The 21,027-nt window shown below is 35.5% G+C and overlaps 1 protein-coding gene and 1 non-coding gene across 3 annotated transcripts in view; one reads left to right on the top strand and one right to left on the bottom strand.

The window, feature by feature from the left end:
- The window catches only part of DPCoAC (dephosphocoenzyme A carrier), a 26,533-nt gene extending 7,509 nt beyond the window's left edge, over nt 1–19,024 (top strand). Inside the window, exons 4-9 of one of the 2 annotated variants that reach the window (XM_088241475.1) lie at nt 3,139–3,258; nt 5,250–5,395; nt 8,935–9,034; nt 11,808–11,891; nt 13,264–13,407; nt 15,728–19,024. In XM_088241475.1, the coding sequence (XP_088097601.1) occupies nt 3,139–3,258; nt 5,250–5,395; nt 8,935–9,034; nt 11,808–11,891; nt 13,264–13,407; nt 15,728–15,731 (598 nt within the window). In that variant the 3' untranslated portion in view covers nt 15,732–19,024. The remainder of the gene's footprint in view (nt 1–3,138; nt 3,259–5,249; nt 5,396–8,934; nt 9,035–11,807; nt 11,892–13,263; nt 13,408–15,727) is intronic. The other variant, XM_088241476.1, reaches the window with a different exon arrangement.
- Nucleotides 11,970–12,083, bottom strand: LOC148271373 (U5 spliceosomal RNA). Its single transcript, XR_015825114.1, has one exon. It is a non-coding gene; the product is annotated as a U5 spliceosomal RNA (small nuclear RNA).
- Nucleotides 19,025–21,027: the final 2,003 nt, after the last annotated feature.

The following is a 21,027-nucleotide window of genomic DNA, read 5'->3' as shown; positions in this document are numbered from 1 at the left end:
AAGTTTCACCTTTTGTAGATATTTATTTACGACATATTTGTTTATGCTTTATTAAGATAGTTCATAACATCTAGATATTCTGAATCAGGTAGAAGAATTTGTGTACCTGGGAAGTATGTTTACTAGGGACGGAAAGGCCGATAAAGATATTGAAAGGAGGGTGAGTGCCGGGAACAGGGTGAACGGTGCACTAAAATCTACTTTGGCAAACAAATGTTTATCGCAGGAGGCCAAACTAGCAGTTCACAACGGAGTTCTAGTTCCAACTCTAATGTATGGGAGCGAAGTATGGAATTGGAAAAATAATGATGAAAGTAGGTTGAATGCTGTCGAAATGCGATCCCTCAGGCGAATGTGTGGTAAAACGATGTATGATAGGTGCACAAATGTCGAGATCCGTGAAGTGTGTAAGGCTGAGACACGCATTATTGACAGAATTAAGAAAGGGGTGCTGCGTTGGTTCGGACATGTAGAGCGAATGGACAGCGAAAGAACGGCTAAAAGGATCTACGATGCAAATGTTGATGGATGCAGAAAACGAGGAAGACCGAGAAAGACATGGCACGATCAAGTCCATCAAATACTTGAAGATGGACATGTCAAAAGTCGGAATAATCGGCGTGCGTGCATAAGAAGATGTATGAATGTAGAGGAAGCGAGGTCTGTATGCCAAGATAGAGTGTTATGGCGTTCTATCCTCTCTGCCTACCCCTACGGGGAAACGGCGTGATGGTTTGTTGTTGTTGTTGTTGTAGTCATAACATCTTAAGAACTTAAACAATTTAAAAAATCGTGTGTCTCAACGCATTCAAACCGTCAACAACTGCGTAAATGCCTATGTCGTTTCGCGTCTAGATTACTGTAATGGAATATACGCAAATCTCCCAAAATATCCAACTAATAAACTTCAATCTGTTTTCAATGCAGCGGCGAGGCTTATTACGGGAGTACAAAAATATTCTCACATCTCACAACATCTTCGAGATTCGCGCTGGTTAAAAAGCCCAGAGAGAATAAAATACAAGCTGTGCTGGACAGTATTCAAATCCCTTCATGAAATGGCTCCAAAATACCCATCGGACCTTTGTATTAGGGAAAATACATGTCAAAGAAAATCTACTCTTAGGTCAGCATTTGATTCAGGAAGAGGAAAACTTGTCGAAATCCGGCGCTCCCCAAACACTAGATTTGGAGATCGCGCTTTTGCCGCCGCCGGCCCCTCTGCCTGGAACCGATTGCCTTCAAACTTACGAATCATCGACAGTCCCAGTCAGTTCAGATCCCAACTAAAATCCCACTTCTTTAAACTATCATACCCTCAATTTTAAATCTGGAAATATAATGTATCACTTAAGTTTAGTTAGAATGTAAGTTTAGATATACAATTGTAAAGCGCCCTTGAGGTGATTTTTTTAAAAATGGCGCTTTATAAATCAGCCAAATATTATTAAATATTATTGTCCTTAAAATATAGCTTGATTAGAATGACAGCTGCCAAACTAATGTCAATAGTGATGGGAAATTACTGATCACTGATCATGTACCGATCAAATCGATTTCATCAGTTTTTTCACGCAAACATGAAACTGTTTCCGAAAATTGATATAAAAACGCAAAAACAAAGCCTATTATAGTGTGTTAAAGACAATTATTCACTAAAAAATAAGACATTTATACTTTTTTTTATTGTCACCTTTGCTGACAACTGTCATTCTAATCAAGCTCTATTTTAAGGACTATAATATAAAAATTTCTCTAGAACATATTTTTAAAAATTAATTTTAAATATTTCGTGCACCCAGGCTTGAGAAAAATCACATTTTTAATTTTTGTGTTCTCACCGGGAATTGAACCCGGAACCTTCCGTTCGTGAGTCAAGCGTCTTGACCACTACACCACGGAGGCCGCCATATATAACATAACATTATATACGGCCTAATCCAATTACAACAGTTATATGAAGAAACATATGTGTAATGGTATCTATGCAGGTCTACCAATGAACAAAATGACTCGCCTACAATCTGTATTGAATGCCGCAGCGAGACTTATTTTCGGAATCTCTAAGTTCAGTCATATCACTCCACTACTTCGGGAACTACACTGGCTACGTTTTCCACAGAGGGTCGAATACAAACTCTGTTGGCTTATGTATAAGTCACTGCACAACTCGGCTCCGGAATATCTAAGGGAACTATGCATTCCAGATGAACTAGCTGACAGGCGTCTCACGCTTAGATCAGCTACGTCTACGGCGAGAGGAAAAGTTATTATACCTCTACGCAAACAGCGCACTAAATTTGGTGAACGCGCATTTGCGGTCGCATGCCCTATGGCATGGAATGCTCTCCCAGCAGAGGCGCGAGGCTGTGAAAGTGAAGTGATGTTTCGGAAAAAACTTAAAACCCACTTGTTCTCTAAATCATTTGAATAAATAAATTAATTTAAATTAAATTACAAATTTAAAAGCTTCAATTAAATTAACTTAACAATAGAATCACCATGTAAAGCGTCCTTGAGGTATTTTATTACGAAAATGGCGCTGTATAAGTTATCCATAATTAATTAATTACAAAAAACTGAAAATAATTCTGTCCAATATATTCATAAACTTGATAAACATATAAGACTTCGAGCCAAACCATGCCAATCTATCTTCATCCCACACCGTTTTAGTGGCGAAGAGATCTACGAAAAGCCAGAAGATCTATCCCAAGAATTCCAAGTTATGTGACTAATTGACTAAGCTACACATTCTGGACATTGGGGCATAAAAACAAAAGATGGTCTTAGAGGATTTGATATATAGCAGATGTTGGGATCGTTAAAAGAAATTGATTGCAACAGAGATGGGACATCACTTATAGCATTAAGTATTTTGAAAATGATGTAAGGTCCATCTCAGTTCTACGTCTCTCCAACGAAGACAGATTGAGAGATGGCTCTATCTAAATAGGAATAATTACCCTTTGCAATCTGAGCAACCATGCCACTTTTCTCGAGTCCTATATTATGGAGACCAAATAGGAGAAGCATGTTCTAGATGGGGTCAAACTGTGGGCAGTAAAAAGTTTTGATGGTATTATATTTCGCTTTGTTAAAACGGTTGTCAATTATCGTTGGAAAATGTGCTTTCAGACCGTCGCCGCAGAGGCTGTTTTTGGCCGGATCTTTGGCGGGAGTCACGTCGCAATCTCTCACATACCCGCTGGACCTCGCTAGAGCGCGCATGGCAGCCACCACACACTTGGAATACAAGTAAATCTTAGTTCATAAGTTTAATGGCATAAATATTTTGTTATTTGTAATGTTGTTTTCGTAAAATCAATTATCTTGTGTGTGTCTTACGTGTCTCAAATGTCTTATGTGTCATGTACAAGGCTAAGGTACTCGGGGAAAAAAAATCGTTTTCGTTTGTCTTAGAAATGGGATGATCGATCACTGATTTTGGTTTATTACCTTTATGAGTCCAATCACCATTGTTGCAAAGTCCAAGAACACAACGTGATAACTACTTTTAACTACAGTGTGGATATCTGTTAAAGATATCCCATCTTTCCAGCGGCGAATGGTGATTTTATTTACAGGTAAGCTATAAAAAAATATATTTATGTACCTACATAGGAGGTACATAAAATAATGTAAGTAATATATGATATAAATTGATATCTTTCTGTGGTTCTGTATGATACAACAACTCTCATCCATGAAATCAACTCAAACGATGTAATTTCGTGATATGTTATATTATATAGATATATTATCCATTACTTTAAAATATAATTCATTAAAAAATAAATAAAAATACCACTATGAATTCAGTCGATATTAGGTATTCAATTAAAATTTCAACTGGCCGCATTGTTCTAGTAATTGATAGTGCTAAAAACGGCCGCGTCGAGCGTTATATGTCCCGCAATATGACGCATGAAAATAATTATGGTCTTATGTCAAAAGTACCATCTTAAAGAAAAATAGTCCTTAAGAAACAATGTTTGAAATACTGTTTTCCAAATCAAGCATCTTCAAATAATTTGTGTAATCTGCAAGTTTAATCTAGGAGAAAAAACCCGCACTGGGGTTAATACATTCAAAATATCGTATACTTATTTGTATGAAAAATAAGCTGGAATAATTCGCTAGTTTCTTGGCTCACCGCAGGCGCTGGGCGCTGGGTGCGGTTTATTAATATTTATATTAGGATAAAAATACAAACGATGAAAAAGATTTAAAATAAATGTTAATTATTTATTTGTTTTTCTGTAAATAAAGTTACAATTAAACATTATTATGGTTAGTCAAATATAATGGTAAGCTGCGCATAATCGCTTCTACACACGGTTCGCCTCTGCATCTCTCCTGCATTCTGCTTCAAGATTATGGCGTTGTAAACTGAAAAATGGGCACTGAAATAACAGATGTTCGATACTCTGCGAAGAAATATCATCGCATGGACAATAGTCATCATTCCTTAATTTAAATCTGTATCGGTAACTTCTCATAGCTCCGTGTCCGGTAAAGATTTGGGTCGTTTAGAAAGTACTTTGGTGATGACGACGGAAGTTTGCTGCATCAGCCAGCGCTGGGTTTAGTGGTTTTTCCTGTAGAAGAAGCGAGGTAATGATCCTCCCAACGCTTCTGCAAATTTTGTCTGGTTTGTACATGGTTATTTAACATCATAAATTGATATGTGCATCTGGCTTGGATGAGAAGGAGGTAGTGTTGAGTTTCAATGAATGACCTCTGAGATGGCGATTTTCATTCATAGTGAACATATATTTCAACTCGGGTACATTATATTGCTCAGTTAAGATCTAGTCACACAACTGCCTGCGCTCCCACAGTGAACTTAACCCGAGCTCGTATGATTTATTTCTTAGAGAAACTACCATTTTAGTCGCTCTTCTCTGGACTTTCTCCGACAACTCTGTGTCTTTTAAAATAGCGACTACAGATTTGGTAGGCATACTCCACGAGTGGAGGAACATACGTTTTATAAATTTTAGGAACAAATCTTGGGTGATGTGAGTCAATGTTTTCCTTACAATTTCGATAATATGTGATTCCCATTTAAGATCGCAAGTAATCACAACTCCGCGATCTTTTTGTGACGTTTGCACTTGATTTCCATCCACGGTATGTATTATTATCGGATTTCTGGGGCCAATGTGTAGGACGGTGCATTTCTCGGGGTTTGGCGTCGAGAGCCATTCTTTTGTTTTTTTATATTTGTTTTGTAATTGTTCCAGAACAATTTGGCAGGTGTTTAGCAAGATAATAGACCTGGAAGGCTCGCGCGCCCTGTTTCGGGGATATCTCCCGACTGTACTCGGAGTCATCCCTTACGCGGGCGTTTCTTTCTTCACATACGACTCCCTGAAGCGTGCCTACTATGGTAAGCATCTCTACATACGTTCTTAACCGTATTTTAAATCACAAATCTATTAATAATTACTAAATTAGGATTATTCTTCACGTTGTTCCTTTATGTACAGTAGAGTGGGCCGATGATATATGAAGTTTGTTATTTTCTTCGACACCAAAGTGAAAGGGGTCTAAAAAGTTGCGTTTTGAATCACATTGAACGTAAAAATTATTTAAAAAAATATTTCATACTTCTTTGGGCCTCAACCGAGGTTTGAAGTTTATTAGTGTCTGAACATTTTGTAATTTATCTATATTGATAAAATTATTTTTTTGTTAGTAAAGATATAACTTCATCTCATTACAAATTCGAACACGTTTTACAACTACCGAAATGCAAAAAGTTTACACTCCGTGGAACTGATTCCGTTGAGCGCCTGGCTAATATTGACGAAAACAATGGCTCATTAAAACAATGCTACCCATTTATCACAAAACAAAGTGCAACTCACGCCCTTAGATGCTTATTGAATAAGGTTAAATGCGCATTATAAAATTTAATTGAATTGTTTTTTTACCTAAATACGAAATGACAGCCGGTTTAGCGCAAAAAATCGACTTTTTCGAAAATTTCAAGGTCTGGTTGAAGGCCAAAAGTAGTATCGAATATTTTTTTTTTAATTTTTTGCATTCCAAGTAATGCAAAAGGCAACTTTTTAGACCCCTTTCATTTCAAAATTCGGAAAAAAATAGTATCGGCCTACCCTAATGTACACGCTTATATGACGCGTAATTAATAGATGAATCATGTTACCATATTACAACAGAGACGAAGAACATTTAAGAGAAGGTAATATAGAAGTCCAGGCATCTACAGGGCTTATGACCTTAAACCAGCCATTGACAGGTCATAAGCCCTGTAGATGCCTGGACTTCTATATTACCTTCTCTTAAATGTTCTTCATCTCTGTTGTAATATGTTAATATAAACAGCTCCCCAGGGAGTTGAATCCAGTCCTTGTCTACAAAAATTTGGACAAACTCAAAATATTGTTGAATCATGTTACTATTGCATTTATATATTTTGATAAGAAATTATTAAAAATATAAAAATTGTATAATAATACAAAAATAATACATACCTAAATTTCCATTACCTATTGAACACACAGCCTCGCCCTAAACCATTGGTTTTTCCCTCAATTATGATTAATGTACATGCTATAGTTCATAATATTGTTTTTATTTTCTACTCAAGTACCTTGAATTATATAACTATATAAGGACATTCAATCCATCTAATCTTCACATTCGTTTGGAAATGCCCTAACAAGGCGAAACAATTGTCACGAAATTTAGTTTTTATATTTTTACAACAACAACAACAACAAACCATCACGCCGTTTCCCCGTAGGGGTAGGCAGAGAGCATAGAACGCAATAACACTCTATCTTGGCATACAGACCTCGCTTCCTCTACATTCATACATCTTCTCATGCACGCACGCCGATTATTCCTACTTTTGACATGTCCATCTTCAAGTATTTGATGGACTCGATCGTGCCATGTCTTTCTCGGTCTTCCTCGTTTTCTGCATCCATCAACATTTGCATCGTAGATCCTTTTAGCCGTTCTTTCGCTGTCCATTCGCTCTACATGTCCAAACCAACGCAGCACCCCTTTCTTGATTCTGTCAATAATGCGTGTCTCAGCCTTACACACTTCACGGATCTCGACATTTGTGCACCTATCATTCATCGTTTTACCACACATTCGCCTGAGGGATCGCATTTCGACAGCATTCTACCTACTTAGTAGACTCAAATCAGTCTTTGATTTCTAATATTATAAGTTTAAATATGGAGCTTTTCAAAATAAACACCAAATCAATCAATAATGTCTTGTATATATTATAAATATTTATACAAACGTTTGTAGACAGGCTGGATCTCCTCCCTAGTTATAAGCAGTGTGCAAAGTGGCCATTTCGACCAGCCAACGATATACACTACAACTAGAATCCCAACCGTCCATGCGCTCTGTAGCTGCAAGACGTACTGAGATATTTATTAATTGTACAGCGCCCTTGAGGTGATTTTCACAAAAATGGCGCTACATAAATTATCCAACTATATATATACAGCAAAATCCCCTTTTTACGTTTTTCAAGGAAGCAAGAAAAAGGTGTAAAAACAGTGAATAGTGGAAATTGACAAAATTATTTAACCTATTTTCAATGATTTTACTAAAAATATTTTTATATTTTATTAAAAAAACAGCATGTTAAAATTATTTTATGTGTGAATAAAAAAAAAACTAAAATTTAATTTAAAATTGGCATAAAATAACATAAAATGTTTTTTCCTATACGGCAATACATTTTATTTATCGGGTATTATTTTTTTTCTATGGCATCACTAAAAACAACTGTCAAATAGATCGCGGCAAATTTTTTCCCACTTTTATGACGACTTTTTAAACCATCTTTTTTATAACTTTAAATATTTCTACTGTTATGTTTTAAACATCGCAATTTAATGATATTAAAACTGTCTTGTTTCTAAACGTTTGTCAACTGCGTATCATGATTTGTACAAGTCAATATGACATTTTTGTTCAAGTGAAAACTAAGACTAACCCTAAAGGAAGACACTTAGACAAAAAGGTCAGTTACTCTGCACCTGCTTTGAATGTAATATTTTTCATTTTTTCAAACAATACTGCAATGTGTTATTTTTTATTGAATAAAAAAAATACATGTTAAAATATTTTTTTCTAGGTAGTTAACCTTAATAACACGAAAATTAAAATTTCAATTTGCATAAAATGATTACGACGATTTTCTCTCTAAATATTGAGAAATTTTATTTATATGGTATCACTTTTTTTAGTATGGCACCTCAAAATTTTAACTGTCATTTACATCGCGGCAAAACTGTTTCACACTTTTATGATAGCTGTTTAAACTATCTCATTATGTTTAGAATCACCATGTAAAGCGCCCTTGAGGTATTTTATTTCGAAAATGGCGCTATATAAGTTATCCATAATTAATTAATTAATAACATCAAATAATATTTCTATTGCCAACATTCTGCATCGCAATTTATTGATGTAAAGACTTTATTCTTCCAAGTGTGTCAACTGCATGTCACCATTTAGTAAAATGTCAAAATTAGACACTTAAACAAAATGGTCAATTACACCGCACCTGCTTTGAATTTAGTTTGAGACAATAATTTACACATTTTTTTATTTACATCGTTTTTATTCTCCATTCACGCGGCGGCGCGCGGCTCGCCTTTTGAAAGATCGAATGAGTTATGAAAAAATTTCGACGTACAACCGAGGTTATGAAAAACATAAAATACGTTAGTTGGGGGAAGAAAAATGGGTTCTAACCATTTCGGCGTAAAAACGAGAAAACGTAAAATCGAGGAACGTTAAAACAAGGTTTTACTGTAAATAAATGACAATGACGTAAATGCCTAGACTTCCATATTCCCTCCTCCCTCTGTTCTCGATATCCATGTGACGTGCCAATCTCATCGCAATGTTTCTATTCTCCAGATCACTACGGAGAAAAGCATCCGGCGTTCGTCAACTTCATCTTTGGTGGAATAGCGGGCATGCTGGGACAATCCTCTAGTTATCCTTTGGACATTGTGCGGTAAATATAACTGGGTCACAAAAATAAATGGCCGTGATTTATTAGCAAAAATATCATCCCATTTTTCAAATTGTATTGGTATATTTATTGACTCGAAAAAAGAATTTGATAGTGTATCACACAATAAACTTATTTCAGAATTAAAAGAAGTTGGAATGGGTGGGAAAACCATTGAATGGCTAGCAAGTTATCTAGTCCAACGACCACAAATGGTAAAAAAAAAATATGCATATAGTCAAATTGAGACTTGCGATTTTGGAATACCTCAAGGAACGGAGATGGGTCCGCTTTTATTTATTCTCTATATCAATGACATATTTAGTCAAGATTTATACTAAAAAATAATATCATATGCCGATGATACGGTGCTTTAGTTGAGGGAGTTAACCGGAACTCAGTAAATTTAGTAGCTAATGACGTTATAAATAAATTGAAATTATGGTTTGACAAAATATATTATCTTTAAATACGGAAAAGACGAAAATCATCCCATTTTTTATTGACAAAACAAATTTAGATTCAGTAGTAAAAATAATTCAACAATATTTTGAGTTTGTCCAAATTTTTGTAGGCAAGGACTGGATTCTACTCCCCGGGGAGCTGTTTATATTAACATATTACAACAGAGATGAAGAACATTTAAGAGAAGGTTATTTAGATGTCTAGGCATCTACAGGGCTTACGACCTGTCAATGGCTGGTTTACGCGAGGGAGTCGAATCCAGTCCTTGTCTACAAAAATTTGGACAAACTCAAAATATTGTTGATAAATTACCTGGTCCATGAAGAAGTATAGAAATTGAAAAAATAACATTTTCAGGGGTTGCCTAGTCTAGTATGTCGGTGAAATAATTCAATTAGATGAATCTCACCCGCATAAATAAAGGTTTCAACTATTTAACTTCGCAAACATCAACAGATGAAAGAATTGAAGGAATATAGATGTCCAAATATAGGCAGAATGGTGAATGTTACACAGTGTGTAAAGTGGGCGCTTAAACCAGCCATTGACAGGTCATAAGCCCTGTAGATGCCTAGACTTCTATATTACCTACTCTTGAATGTTCTTCATCTCTGTTGTAAAATGTTAACATTAGAATGATTTAAAAAAGTTAACAATAAAAAATAATTTTAAAAAACGCAATAATAATACATTGAGCAAAGAAGTAGTAAGTATGGCAATTAAGTGAACATGTAACAGCACAAAAAGTAAAATATAAAAAGTAAACAAACATAGCAATCCAAGATTAATTATTAAAGTAATTTTAAAGAAACCCTCAACATTCAATACGGAAAGTCTATCTAAAATATTGAAGATTCATACAGTAGACACTCTTTATAAAATAAATTCTATTATACAAATATATAAAAAAGAAAGATGAGAAAGAACTCGAAAATATGACAAACGAAGTTAATACAGCATCCCTGAAAATAGGCTTGAAAATGAATGCTTCAAAAACTAAAGTAATGAGTAATGCAAACCAATCATGTAACATCTTAGTAAATGGAGAAATATTTGAAAAGATTGATAGTTATATATACTTAGGACATGAAATAAAGCTCGGCAAAGATAATCAAGAGGTAGAAATAGAAATAAGGCGAGGTTTAGCATGGGCCGCCTTTGGTAAGCTCTCGTATATCCTGAAATCTCCGAAGTATTCACATTACTTAAAGAAGAAACTTTTTGATGCTTGTGTTCTCCCTGTACCGACATATGGCTGTGAAACTTTTGTGCTCACGAAAAAAAATTTACACAAATTATCAGTGACACAGAGAGCCATGGAAAGGAGAATGCTGGGTATTTCGTTGAGACAGAAAAACCAATACATGGATTAGAGCGAGAACAAAGATCACCGATGTGGTCCATAGGGCTGCCAACCAGAGATGGAGCCGGGCTGGTCATATAGCCAGAATCACAGACTCTAGATGGACCAAAAAAGTCCCGGAATGGCGACCCAGAACGGGTGGAAGAAGTGTCGGCAGGCCTCAGACAAGGTGGTCGGATGACATGAGACGAGTTGCAGGAAGTGGCTGGATGCGGTTGGCTCAGGGTAGGGAGATATGGAGACTAAAGGGGGAGGCCTATGTTCAACATTGGACAAGAGACGGCTGATGATGATGAATGATAAAAAAGAAAAAATAAAAGAATTCGAAATGAGTAAGTCACTCAGATACCAACATAATATTGAAATTCCTAAATTCCACACAAGTCATGGTCAAAATAGCTCTGTCTTCAAAGGTGTAAAAAATTATAATAATCTTCCTAATGAACTAAAAACTATTTAAAATAATATATCCATAAATAAATTTAAAGTTAATCTAAAGAAATTTTTTGAACTCGTGTAAAAACAACATTAAATTTTAATGACTATGAATGTATTATTGTTTTATGTTTTTTCTTTATATATCCTATGTTTTTAATTTTCTTTTTCGTGTACTCTTATTTAAAATTAAATAAACTCTTATAAATAAACAACTACAACAGTGTAACAACTCCAAGCGCAAGAGTTAGTCTCTTGTTTTGGAGAGTTACAGTGATAACATTTACTAGATGTGTAAAAGTAGATATGTTTAGAATTTTACAAAAACATGTACTTTTTATGAAATTTATGAATAAAAAAATAATAATTTTCCAGTTATTTTTTTATTGATTAATATAATCACCACGAGGTGTAGTGGTCAGCGTTTTGCAATTTTTTATTGATAAAAAACCCGTGAGCTTAGCATATAGATTTTGAACGAAAACTCGCTCTGACCATCGCTCTCCCTTTCAGGCGGAGAATGCAGACAGCCAGGAGGGACAAGGACGGCAGGTACGCCTACGAAACCATCCTGGGAACGCTCAGGACTGTGTACAGGTAAACATCTGAACAGAGATGGAGATCGATAAAGATTTCGGCGCTTTTACTCCGCGAGTTGAAGAAATACGGATGTCTAAACGTAGGCGGAATGACGAATGTCAAAAATTGGTTACACTCATTTGAGTGTTCCCTCCGTGGAAATCTTTAGTAAAGGCGAAAGATTTATTCGTATAAGCGTGTAAAGTGGCAGCTCGAACCAGCCGACGACAAGTCATAACCCCTGTAAATGCGTAGATTTCCATATATGTTGTAATTTATTAATGTTTTTCGGAGAATTCATTGAAATAGAAAAATTAACTCAATGAGGAATTCCAGCCCAACCAGGAATTAAATTTTAAAAATGTTTTCGTGTACACGTGAATATTTAAACATTTGGAGTAGGATGAAATATCTCAAAAACGCACGCAAAAATAAATAAAAAATGTTAAAAATAGTATTCATTTTATTAACAATATTTTGAGTTTGTCCAAATTTTTGTAGACAGGACTAGATTCAACTCCCTGGGGAGCTGTTGTACCGTACAATCAAAACTCTTTATTGCTCAACTGTTCGCCCTCTTCTTGAATATGCCTCAGTGGTCTGGTCTCCATTCTATGTCAATCGCATAAATCACATTGAATCAGTCCAACATCGCTTGCTTCGAAAAATAGCGTGGATGCTCGGACTAGAGAGAGATAATTATTCTTACGCTGAAATAGAGTCAATGTTAAATATTTCTAGTCTACAAAAACGTAGAACTAATATTGACTCCATATATATGTTCGGCATACTAAATGGTATAATCGATGTTCCATCATTACTGGGACAAGTAAAATTCAATATTCCGACTCGTAGATTGAGAAACAATGAAGTACTGTTCATCGATCAGCATAGAACAAACTATGGCCTAAATTCTCCAATGACCCGCCTTTGTCGTATTGTTAACTCAAGGCAGGATCTGGACTTTTTTGGTTTAAGTTTACAACGATTTAAACGAGCACTAAATAAATAGTCCAGATCTTGTCTCGATGTCCCTTATGTTTGTCAATGCTTCTTTCTTTTTTCTTTAAATGTTTTGAACTATTCTTTTATTGTAATATTTAAACCTTATAAATTGTATACATGGACAATGTCCGTTAGTAAATAAATAAATAAATCATTTTTGTTACATGGGGGTAAGATGATCAGTCTCAACTGATCATCTTACCCCCATGTAACAATTAAACAATAAAACGTTCTTTGTAAAGTATTATTTTAACCCTTTATTTTAATCTTTGAAGTTGTTAGTAATTTAAATGCGTTCTTTACAAAATGTATTATTTTATATACAAAATATTGATCAATTTAGTTGTGGCCCCAACACTGTCGATACAATCAAAAATGTTTGCAGAGAAGAAGGTGTTAAATGCGGCTTCTTCAAGGGGCTGAGCATGAACTGGATTAAGGGCCCCATCGCCGTCGGGATCAGCTTCGCCACCAACGACAGCATAAAGACGTCGCTGAGGGAGATTTGCCACGACTACAACATTTCCAGGTTGACTATTATCATCAAACAGCAAACGGCGAGGAGGCCAGCGTGGTGTGATAACCCCCTTTGAATAAACATTTCATATCGACCTGTCGAGAATCGAATCTGACAATCACACCATGAGGCCGAATACTAGATACAAATAATATTCCATTTAAACACTTGCTTAAATATATCTTCTCTTCGAGACCGTCAAAATAAATTCGACCTTCTGGGCTTCAATTATGATGGGGAGATAAAGACGTCATACCTTCACCTCGACGGTACAGTTGCAGATAAATTCCCTCTAGCGATTATAAAGATATACTACCGACCCCCACCTTTAAGTTTTGGGTAGGTACATCGATATGAATCAAGGGGAAGCGTACGTCACAGTACACATATCTACGCTCTAAAATGACATAGCTTCAGTATGACGTCATAGTTGAAGATAAAAGTCTCCCGACCGACTACACAGGTATAGTATCGATACCCCCACCATCAAGTTTTGATGTAAGTACATAATTTTATACCGACAAGTCTAGAACCCCTCGATACGTTTATCTACGCATTAAAAGTGTCAAAAATTTTGTTCCACGGAGCAATTTTTCCTTTAATTATGATTTAATAAAAAAAAATATCGTTTTGAGGTTGGCACTTTTTTTCTTAAAAGCCTTTTAAAAATATGAGGGAAATAAGTAAGTTTTGAAGTCGAATTAAATTCCGACATAACTGTCACTTTAATATAACGAACGCCTAGATGTGGAAATAATGTCGCTAGGTTCTGTCCTATAAACAAATAAGAGTATCTAGGCGTCGGACACAGATTATATGCGTCAGAAAGTTACCACTCTAAAAAAATAATTTAGTTATTATATCTTTTCCATCTGTTTTACTGTCTTTCCGATTGTATGTATCGAGACGTTATAGGAGCCGGCTTTGTAGTCGATCGGTACAGATCGGTAGATACATACAGACGATCGTTAAGCGTACCGTCTAGGTGATTTCCAAAAGTCATGCAAAATTCATGTTCAAGCGAGCATTTTTTGCTTGAATTGGGATTTATTGGAGTTTTTAATCGCTTTGAAGTGGGCAATTTTTATTACAGAAGCATATTTTAAATATAAATGAGAACTATTTTAAATGTTAATGACGTAAGGAATGCGGACTAATTGTTTGCGGTCATTCCATTGGTTTGTTTCGATCATATGACGTGGATATGGCAAGTAGGTAGAACATACCGAGGTAGATACAGATAGTACAGAAGTTAAGTATACCGTCTCGATATATACAGGTGAAGATAGCGTTCATAATCGAGGCACTGGTCCTATTTAAAATTCTCAACTCACTCTTTGATGCGCCTGAACCACTGAGCTCAATAAAATCAAATATCCCAACTAGAAACCTCAGACAAAACTTACTCTTTCATACCGATAACCATAGAACTAACTATGGTTTTCATTCCCCTGTGCCCAGAATTCTCAGGTCTGCCAACAAACATACCAGTCTTGATTTCTTTGATAACAAGTTGTCTTCTTTCAAACGATCACTGAATCAAATTCAATTATAAACACCTCCCTCCCGCTTCCGCTCCCACCGAGTCTACTTTATACCATTGTGTCTGTCTACTTTCCTCTGTAATATTTTTTTATGTATAAATATGTCCTTTAAAATGCCCGTTGGGCGTTTATATAAATAAATAAATTAGTTGAGATCTTTTTCATCAATGTTTCGAGTATGACGCAGACAGGCTGGATCTCCTCCCTGGGGAGTTATTTAGATCTCAATTTGTCTCAACAGAGAGGGAAATCATTTTCGAGAAGGGAATGGTTTCTTACCAACTGCTAAACCAGCCATTGACAGGTCGTAAGCCCTGTAGATGCCCAGACTTCTATATTACCTTCTTTTAAAGGTTCTTCATCTCTGTTGTAATATTTTTATATTCAAAAAATAATTCCAACGCTCCCAGGGTCGGGTTAAAAAATTAAACCTAAATGTCTTCACATGTTTTTGGTTCAGATCTGAGAAACAAACTTTGAAATCTTCACTTTTTACGGAAAATGAGTTATTGATGCCAAAATAATCTATACATTAAAACCTATCCACCAAAATAATAGCGTAATTCAAAACCGTCTCTAAATCTTGCAAAAACAGATTTCAATGATACTACTTGGCACAGCAAACTTAGCATTCTCCATTGAGTTGGTGAAGCATAATTACAAATCTCACAATTCTTTGTTCAAAGCATTTTGCAAATATCTCCGTAACTCCTTCAATGGAGATTCCTAAGTTTGCTTTTAATACCCTCAAATATTGTTGATTATTTATCAAGTTGTATGCTTTTCAGATAGTGGGGGCAGCACCACGGATGATGGCATTCGGTACAATCGCACGGCATGGAACGGGGACAGTGCAGCTGATGATTACATTCGGGACAGTAACACGGCATAGAGGATCGCGTCATACAAAATGCATTAAAAAAATAATTGGCATCTTCATTTCCATGCGAATGTCGTCCGCCATTGTCGACAAATTTAATTTTTAATGTAAGATTTGTCTACAAAAAACGCTTACCAGATTCGTATTATTGTTTATTTATTTATTTATACAATAACAAGATTTATGTCTTGCAATGTTTTGCAACTCGTTTATTGACAAAAAAAATTGCTTTTTTATACGAGTGACACCGGAAAGAAGACCCACGGTCTTTAAAACAGTTTCGGGTATGCGGAGGAATGTACCTTCACTGTATCTAACTGCGTACTTTATAAATTTATTATTATAATTTTAAGTTGATAGGATTCCATTCGTCCATGCGCTTTGTAGCAGCAAGACGATTGGTGATCTTGCTTCAATATGTAATGTTTTCAACCATAAAACATTTTTTAAAAATTAATCGAGTCTAGAATTTCAACAGTCCATGCGCTCAGTAGCTGCAAGACTTGTTATAATCTAACTCCTATTTTAAAAATGAGTTTTTTTTTATATAATTTTTATAACTTCATTGTCAAATTAAAACAATTTAAATGGGGGCTAGATTACTTACCGTCCATGCGCTCTATATAGCCCCGTCACACTCTGCTCCTCGCGCTGCCGCCCTCTCTCCCGATGTTGCCCTCTCCGCGCACACACTGCTCTACTCGCGCAATTATCGCCCTTGTCGTTTGTCTTTCTATACAATGGACGATGAAACTGTGGCAGCGTGCGCGCTATGCATTTTTTTGTATAGCTAATTATATTTATTTTTATTTAAGAAGGTAAACACGAACAGAAAAATATAAAAGGAAAAATAATGAAACCCACTTAACCGCGAAACCGGCTTGTCAGCAGGTTTCTCATTTTTCCTTGACAAAGAAAAACGTTAGAGAAATTATATAATTCAAAAAAATAATATTAACATTATTAAGAACTAAAAGCATACGCATTTTTACACATAATTTATAACAAAAAATAAAATAAATGGTTGTTAACATAAAATAATAATTAATATAAAGCCTTGTTACATATGATCCATTTAATTATTTTTTCCTTAAAAGTTTTATCGACATTTTCTTTTAAGATCTGCCTTGGAATTTTATTAAAAATTTTAGTAATTGTATAATGAAGTGTTCTTTGGCCATACTTGTTAACATACCTCGGTATATCAAAATTGACGCGCGCGTCTTGTGTGAGCGCTCGATGCGTACTGCGATCGCGCGATTATGTGCCCAGCCACTCGCGCTCGTATTGCCGGTCCTTTGACTCGCGCTCAAAAACTGACTAAATAGGGAGCGGTGGGCACGACGAGGAGCATGTCGAGTGTGTGGCAGGCCCAATAGCTGCGAGACGTCCAGTAATCTAGCTCCTATCTGTTATAGTTGAAATAGATTATAAATTGGAAAGAGAAACAAGAATACTAATTCTCACGCGCTCTGTAGCTGCAAGAAGTACTGGGATATTTATTTATTGTACAGCGCCCTCGAGGTGGTTTTCACAAAAATGGCGCTATAATAATACTCGGATTATATTGATGTTAAATGTCGCTCTGGCTCCTGTGGCTCCCAGTGCCTCGTATACAATGCAACGGTGCTGATGGACGTCCATAAACTCAATGTGATGGATGGTGCTATGTACAATGTGTCAAGCCGCTTCTTCTACGGCCTTGTTCTCGCCACTGCCTCTTCCGAACGTCTCCATTCCTTCCTATCCCGCATCTATCACCCATGTTGTACCGGCCATCGAGGAAATATCTTCGATCCATCTGTTTTGTGGCCCTCCAACACTTCTCGTGTTCGCCCACGGTCTCCACATCATCATTATGCGTGTCCACCTGCCATCATTTTGCCTCGCTGAGTGTCCTGTTTACTGCCATTTTAATTTTGCTGCATGATCCGTGATATCAACGACACCGGTTCGGGGCCTTATGTCTTCATTTCTTACTCCGTTTTCTCATACACACACCGAGCATCTGTCTTTCCATGGATCGTTGCATGCATTTCAGTTTCCGGCTGCTTTTCTGAGTCACAGACACGGTTTCTTGTCCGTTTGTCGTCACTGGCAATTCATAGACTTATCGTTTTAATTCGAGAATTAAAACTCTCGAAAACTCTAGTCTCGAGACATTTTCAGTATCTATTCTCAAAACACCAGTTTAAAATTTTTTGCGAAGTCTAGGCATTAACTAGTGTAACATTCACCATCCTGCCTATGTTTAAACATCAAAATTTCCTCAGCTCTTCTATCTGTTGACTTCGATGGAGTAAGAGAGCAGAAGCCTTTATCATGTGGGTGAGATTCATCCGGCTGAACCAAATCACCTACTAGGCAACGCCTGAAAACAATTTTTCTGTATTATACTTCTTCTTTTACCGGGTAATTAATAGTCGACAGATGGAAGAGTTGAGGAAATGTGGACATTCAAACATGGGCAGAACAGTGTGTAATGTGCCACTTAAACCAGCCAATGACAGATCATAATCCCTGTAAATGCCTAGACTTCCATAATCCCTTCTAAATAATGTTTTTCCTCTCTGTTGCAATAAATTTCGATGGTCACCTTTCCTTTAGGTAACAGATGATCGAGTCAAACTGAATTTGGTTCACTCATGCAGTGCCTTATGCACCATAGGGTGCGGAATAATGACAATGAACCTAAGAAGCTAAAAATAACAAATGATCTCCGATGGTTCGCAGCTGTTGCTGCGTCTGTTGTCTTATTTCTACGTTGCTTCCAAAATAAAAAATCCATGAAAAAAATTTTTTTAGTAAAAAAGAGTAAAAGAGCAGAAACCTTTATCATGTGGGTGAGATTCATCCGGCTGAACCATTTCACCTACTAGGCAACGCCTGAAAACAATTTCCCAATTTTTATACTTCTTCTTTTACTCGTTAGTCGATTCAACAATGTTTTGAGCATGTCCAAATGCTTGCAGACTGGCTGGATTTCCTCCCCGAGCAGGAGAATTTTTATACTTCTTTTACCAGTTAGTTAAGTCAACAATATTTTGAGTGTGTCCAAATGTCGAGATCCGTGCGTTTTCAAGGCTGAGATGAGCATCGTCGATTAAATCAAGAAAGGGGTGCTGAGTCAGTTCGGACGCGCAGAGCTGGCGAAAGAACGGACAAAAAGATTCACCGTGCGAATGTTGATGGATGCAGAAAACGAGATGGTATTGCCGATCCCAACAAATACTCGAAGATGGACATGTCGACAGTCGGAATAATCAACGTCCTTGCATGAAATGTATGAATGTGGAAGAAGCGAGGTAGGTAGGTAGCATTCTATCCTCTGCGTGATGGTTTATTTAAAATACTCGCTAATATAATGGTAACTAATCGCCAAATTAAAAACTAAAATGTCTAAACATGTTTTAATTAAATAACGTTTAATTTTGTTATTGTTCATGAGCAAATAAAAATATTTTATTTTGTAAATTTGTTTTACTGAACCAAAAGCAACCGAATGGAGATTCAGTCCGCGTCCGGGCGGGTCTGAACGCTGGACAAATGCGGAAAGTCCCTATCGTAGGGTAGTGGCTGGCGCATTCGTCAGTCGTTCCCGGCTCGGATTCCTGGCAGGGTCGACTCGAAATATTTGTCTGTAAGGAGGTTTTATACAGCAAAAACATCCAGCCCGACACCACACAGTATTATCGGAATTTACATACAGTAATGAGGCACTTAAGCGCACCATTTCTTCAAAATGCCGACTCTGCCGTTTGTTTAAAAGGAATGCTAAGTTTACTAAGTGGCCCAATTTTAGCATACGCTCCCATAAACAGTTTCTTGTATTACAGTATTGATAATTTAACGTGGGTAATTTATTATAAATGTTAAATTAATAATTAAGTACATATTTATTTATTTATTTATTATCATTATATACACATACACAAAATTATAATTTATGTAAAGTTGCTTTGACTGTCTAACTAGGGTTATTTACCCCGTTCTAAAACAGTCAAAAAATATAAAAAACAGTAATCAATTTATGGAAACAGTTATAAAGATACAGGACAAAGTGAAAAACAAAGTAAAAAATGGAGTAAAAACATAGTAAAATGTAATAAAAACATAGTAAAATTGTAGTAAAAACATAGTAAAAATGTAGTAAAAACATAGTAAAAATGTAGTAAAAAAAACGTAGCAAAAAAAATAAATTATAAAAAAAAAGTAATAAATGCAGTGAAAACATAGTAAAAAAAAAACCATGAAAATATATAAATATTTTTATTTATATCCCTACAGAGATGAGGTAGAATTTTTTTTTTTTTTCAAATTCAAGATTCAGGATTATGGATTCAGGATTTGAAAAAAAAAAAAAAAATTCTACCTCATCTCTGTAGGGATAAAAATATATACCTTCCCGTCTTGGGAGATAATCTAGATTTGTGTGCAGGTACATGAACCAAAAAATGTCATATATAAATATGTCTATAAAAATATTTTGAAACTCAGTAAAATGCGAAATAAAAACAGAATACATAGTAAGAAACATATTTAAGGTCATAATAAAAAAATTAATGTATGTTGTATAGCAAAAAGCATATTTAAAGAAAGAAAAAAAAAAAAAACAGCATATTAAAAAATAAAGTAAAAGATGTAATAAAAATTTAAAAAATAAATACATATGGACGTATATATGCAGAGAAGATCCAACTCACTTTGGATCTCTTTCGAATTTATTGTAAAAGTCGATAGAGAATATCTCTATTTTAAATGGACAGAAAACATAGAATACATAACACAAAAAATTTGAAAACTTTTCCATATTTTCAAGTCGATACATAATATCTTATCCCTAATTAAACTCAAACAATTATATTTTATTTTATGTAACTCAATTATAACTTATGGCATAATAGGATGGGGAGGCACTAATAAGTCGATATTAGAACCTCTCGAATCTGCTCAAAAATCAATCATTAAAATTATTTTTAAAAAGCCCCTTAGCGTCATGTTATTTGAGGAATAGATATAAGGCAATTATATATGTTGAGAATAATAATATTTGCGAAAGTAAATTATTTTATCAAATCCCAAAAGGAACACTCCCACACTACCAGTTTCATTATCAAAAGTTGAGTAACGGAAAAAACTTTCATATTTTTTTTATTCGTAACAATATTTAATGTGATAAGATATATAATCATATTGTAACACCTCGGG

The sequence above is a fragment of the Micrasema longulum genome, unplaced genomic scaffold (genome assembly GCF_059751315.1).
Source record: "Micrasema longulum isolate JH-2025_06_02 unplaced genomic scaffold, ASM5975131v1 h1tg002908l, whole genome shotgun sequence".
Lineage (NCBI taxonomy): Eukaryota > Metazoa > Arthropoda > Insecta > Trichoptera > Brachycentridae > Micrasema > Micrasema longulum.
Note: the sequence above shows the minus strand (reverse complement) of the source record. Positions and strands in the feature narration are given on the sequence as shown.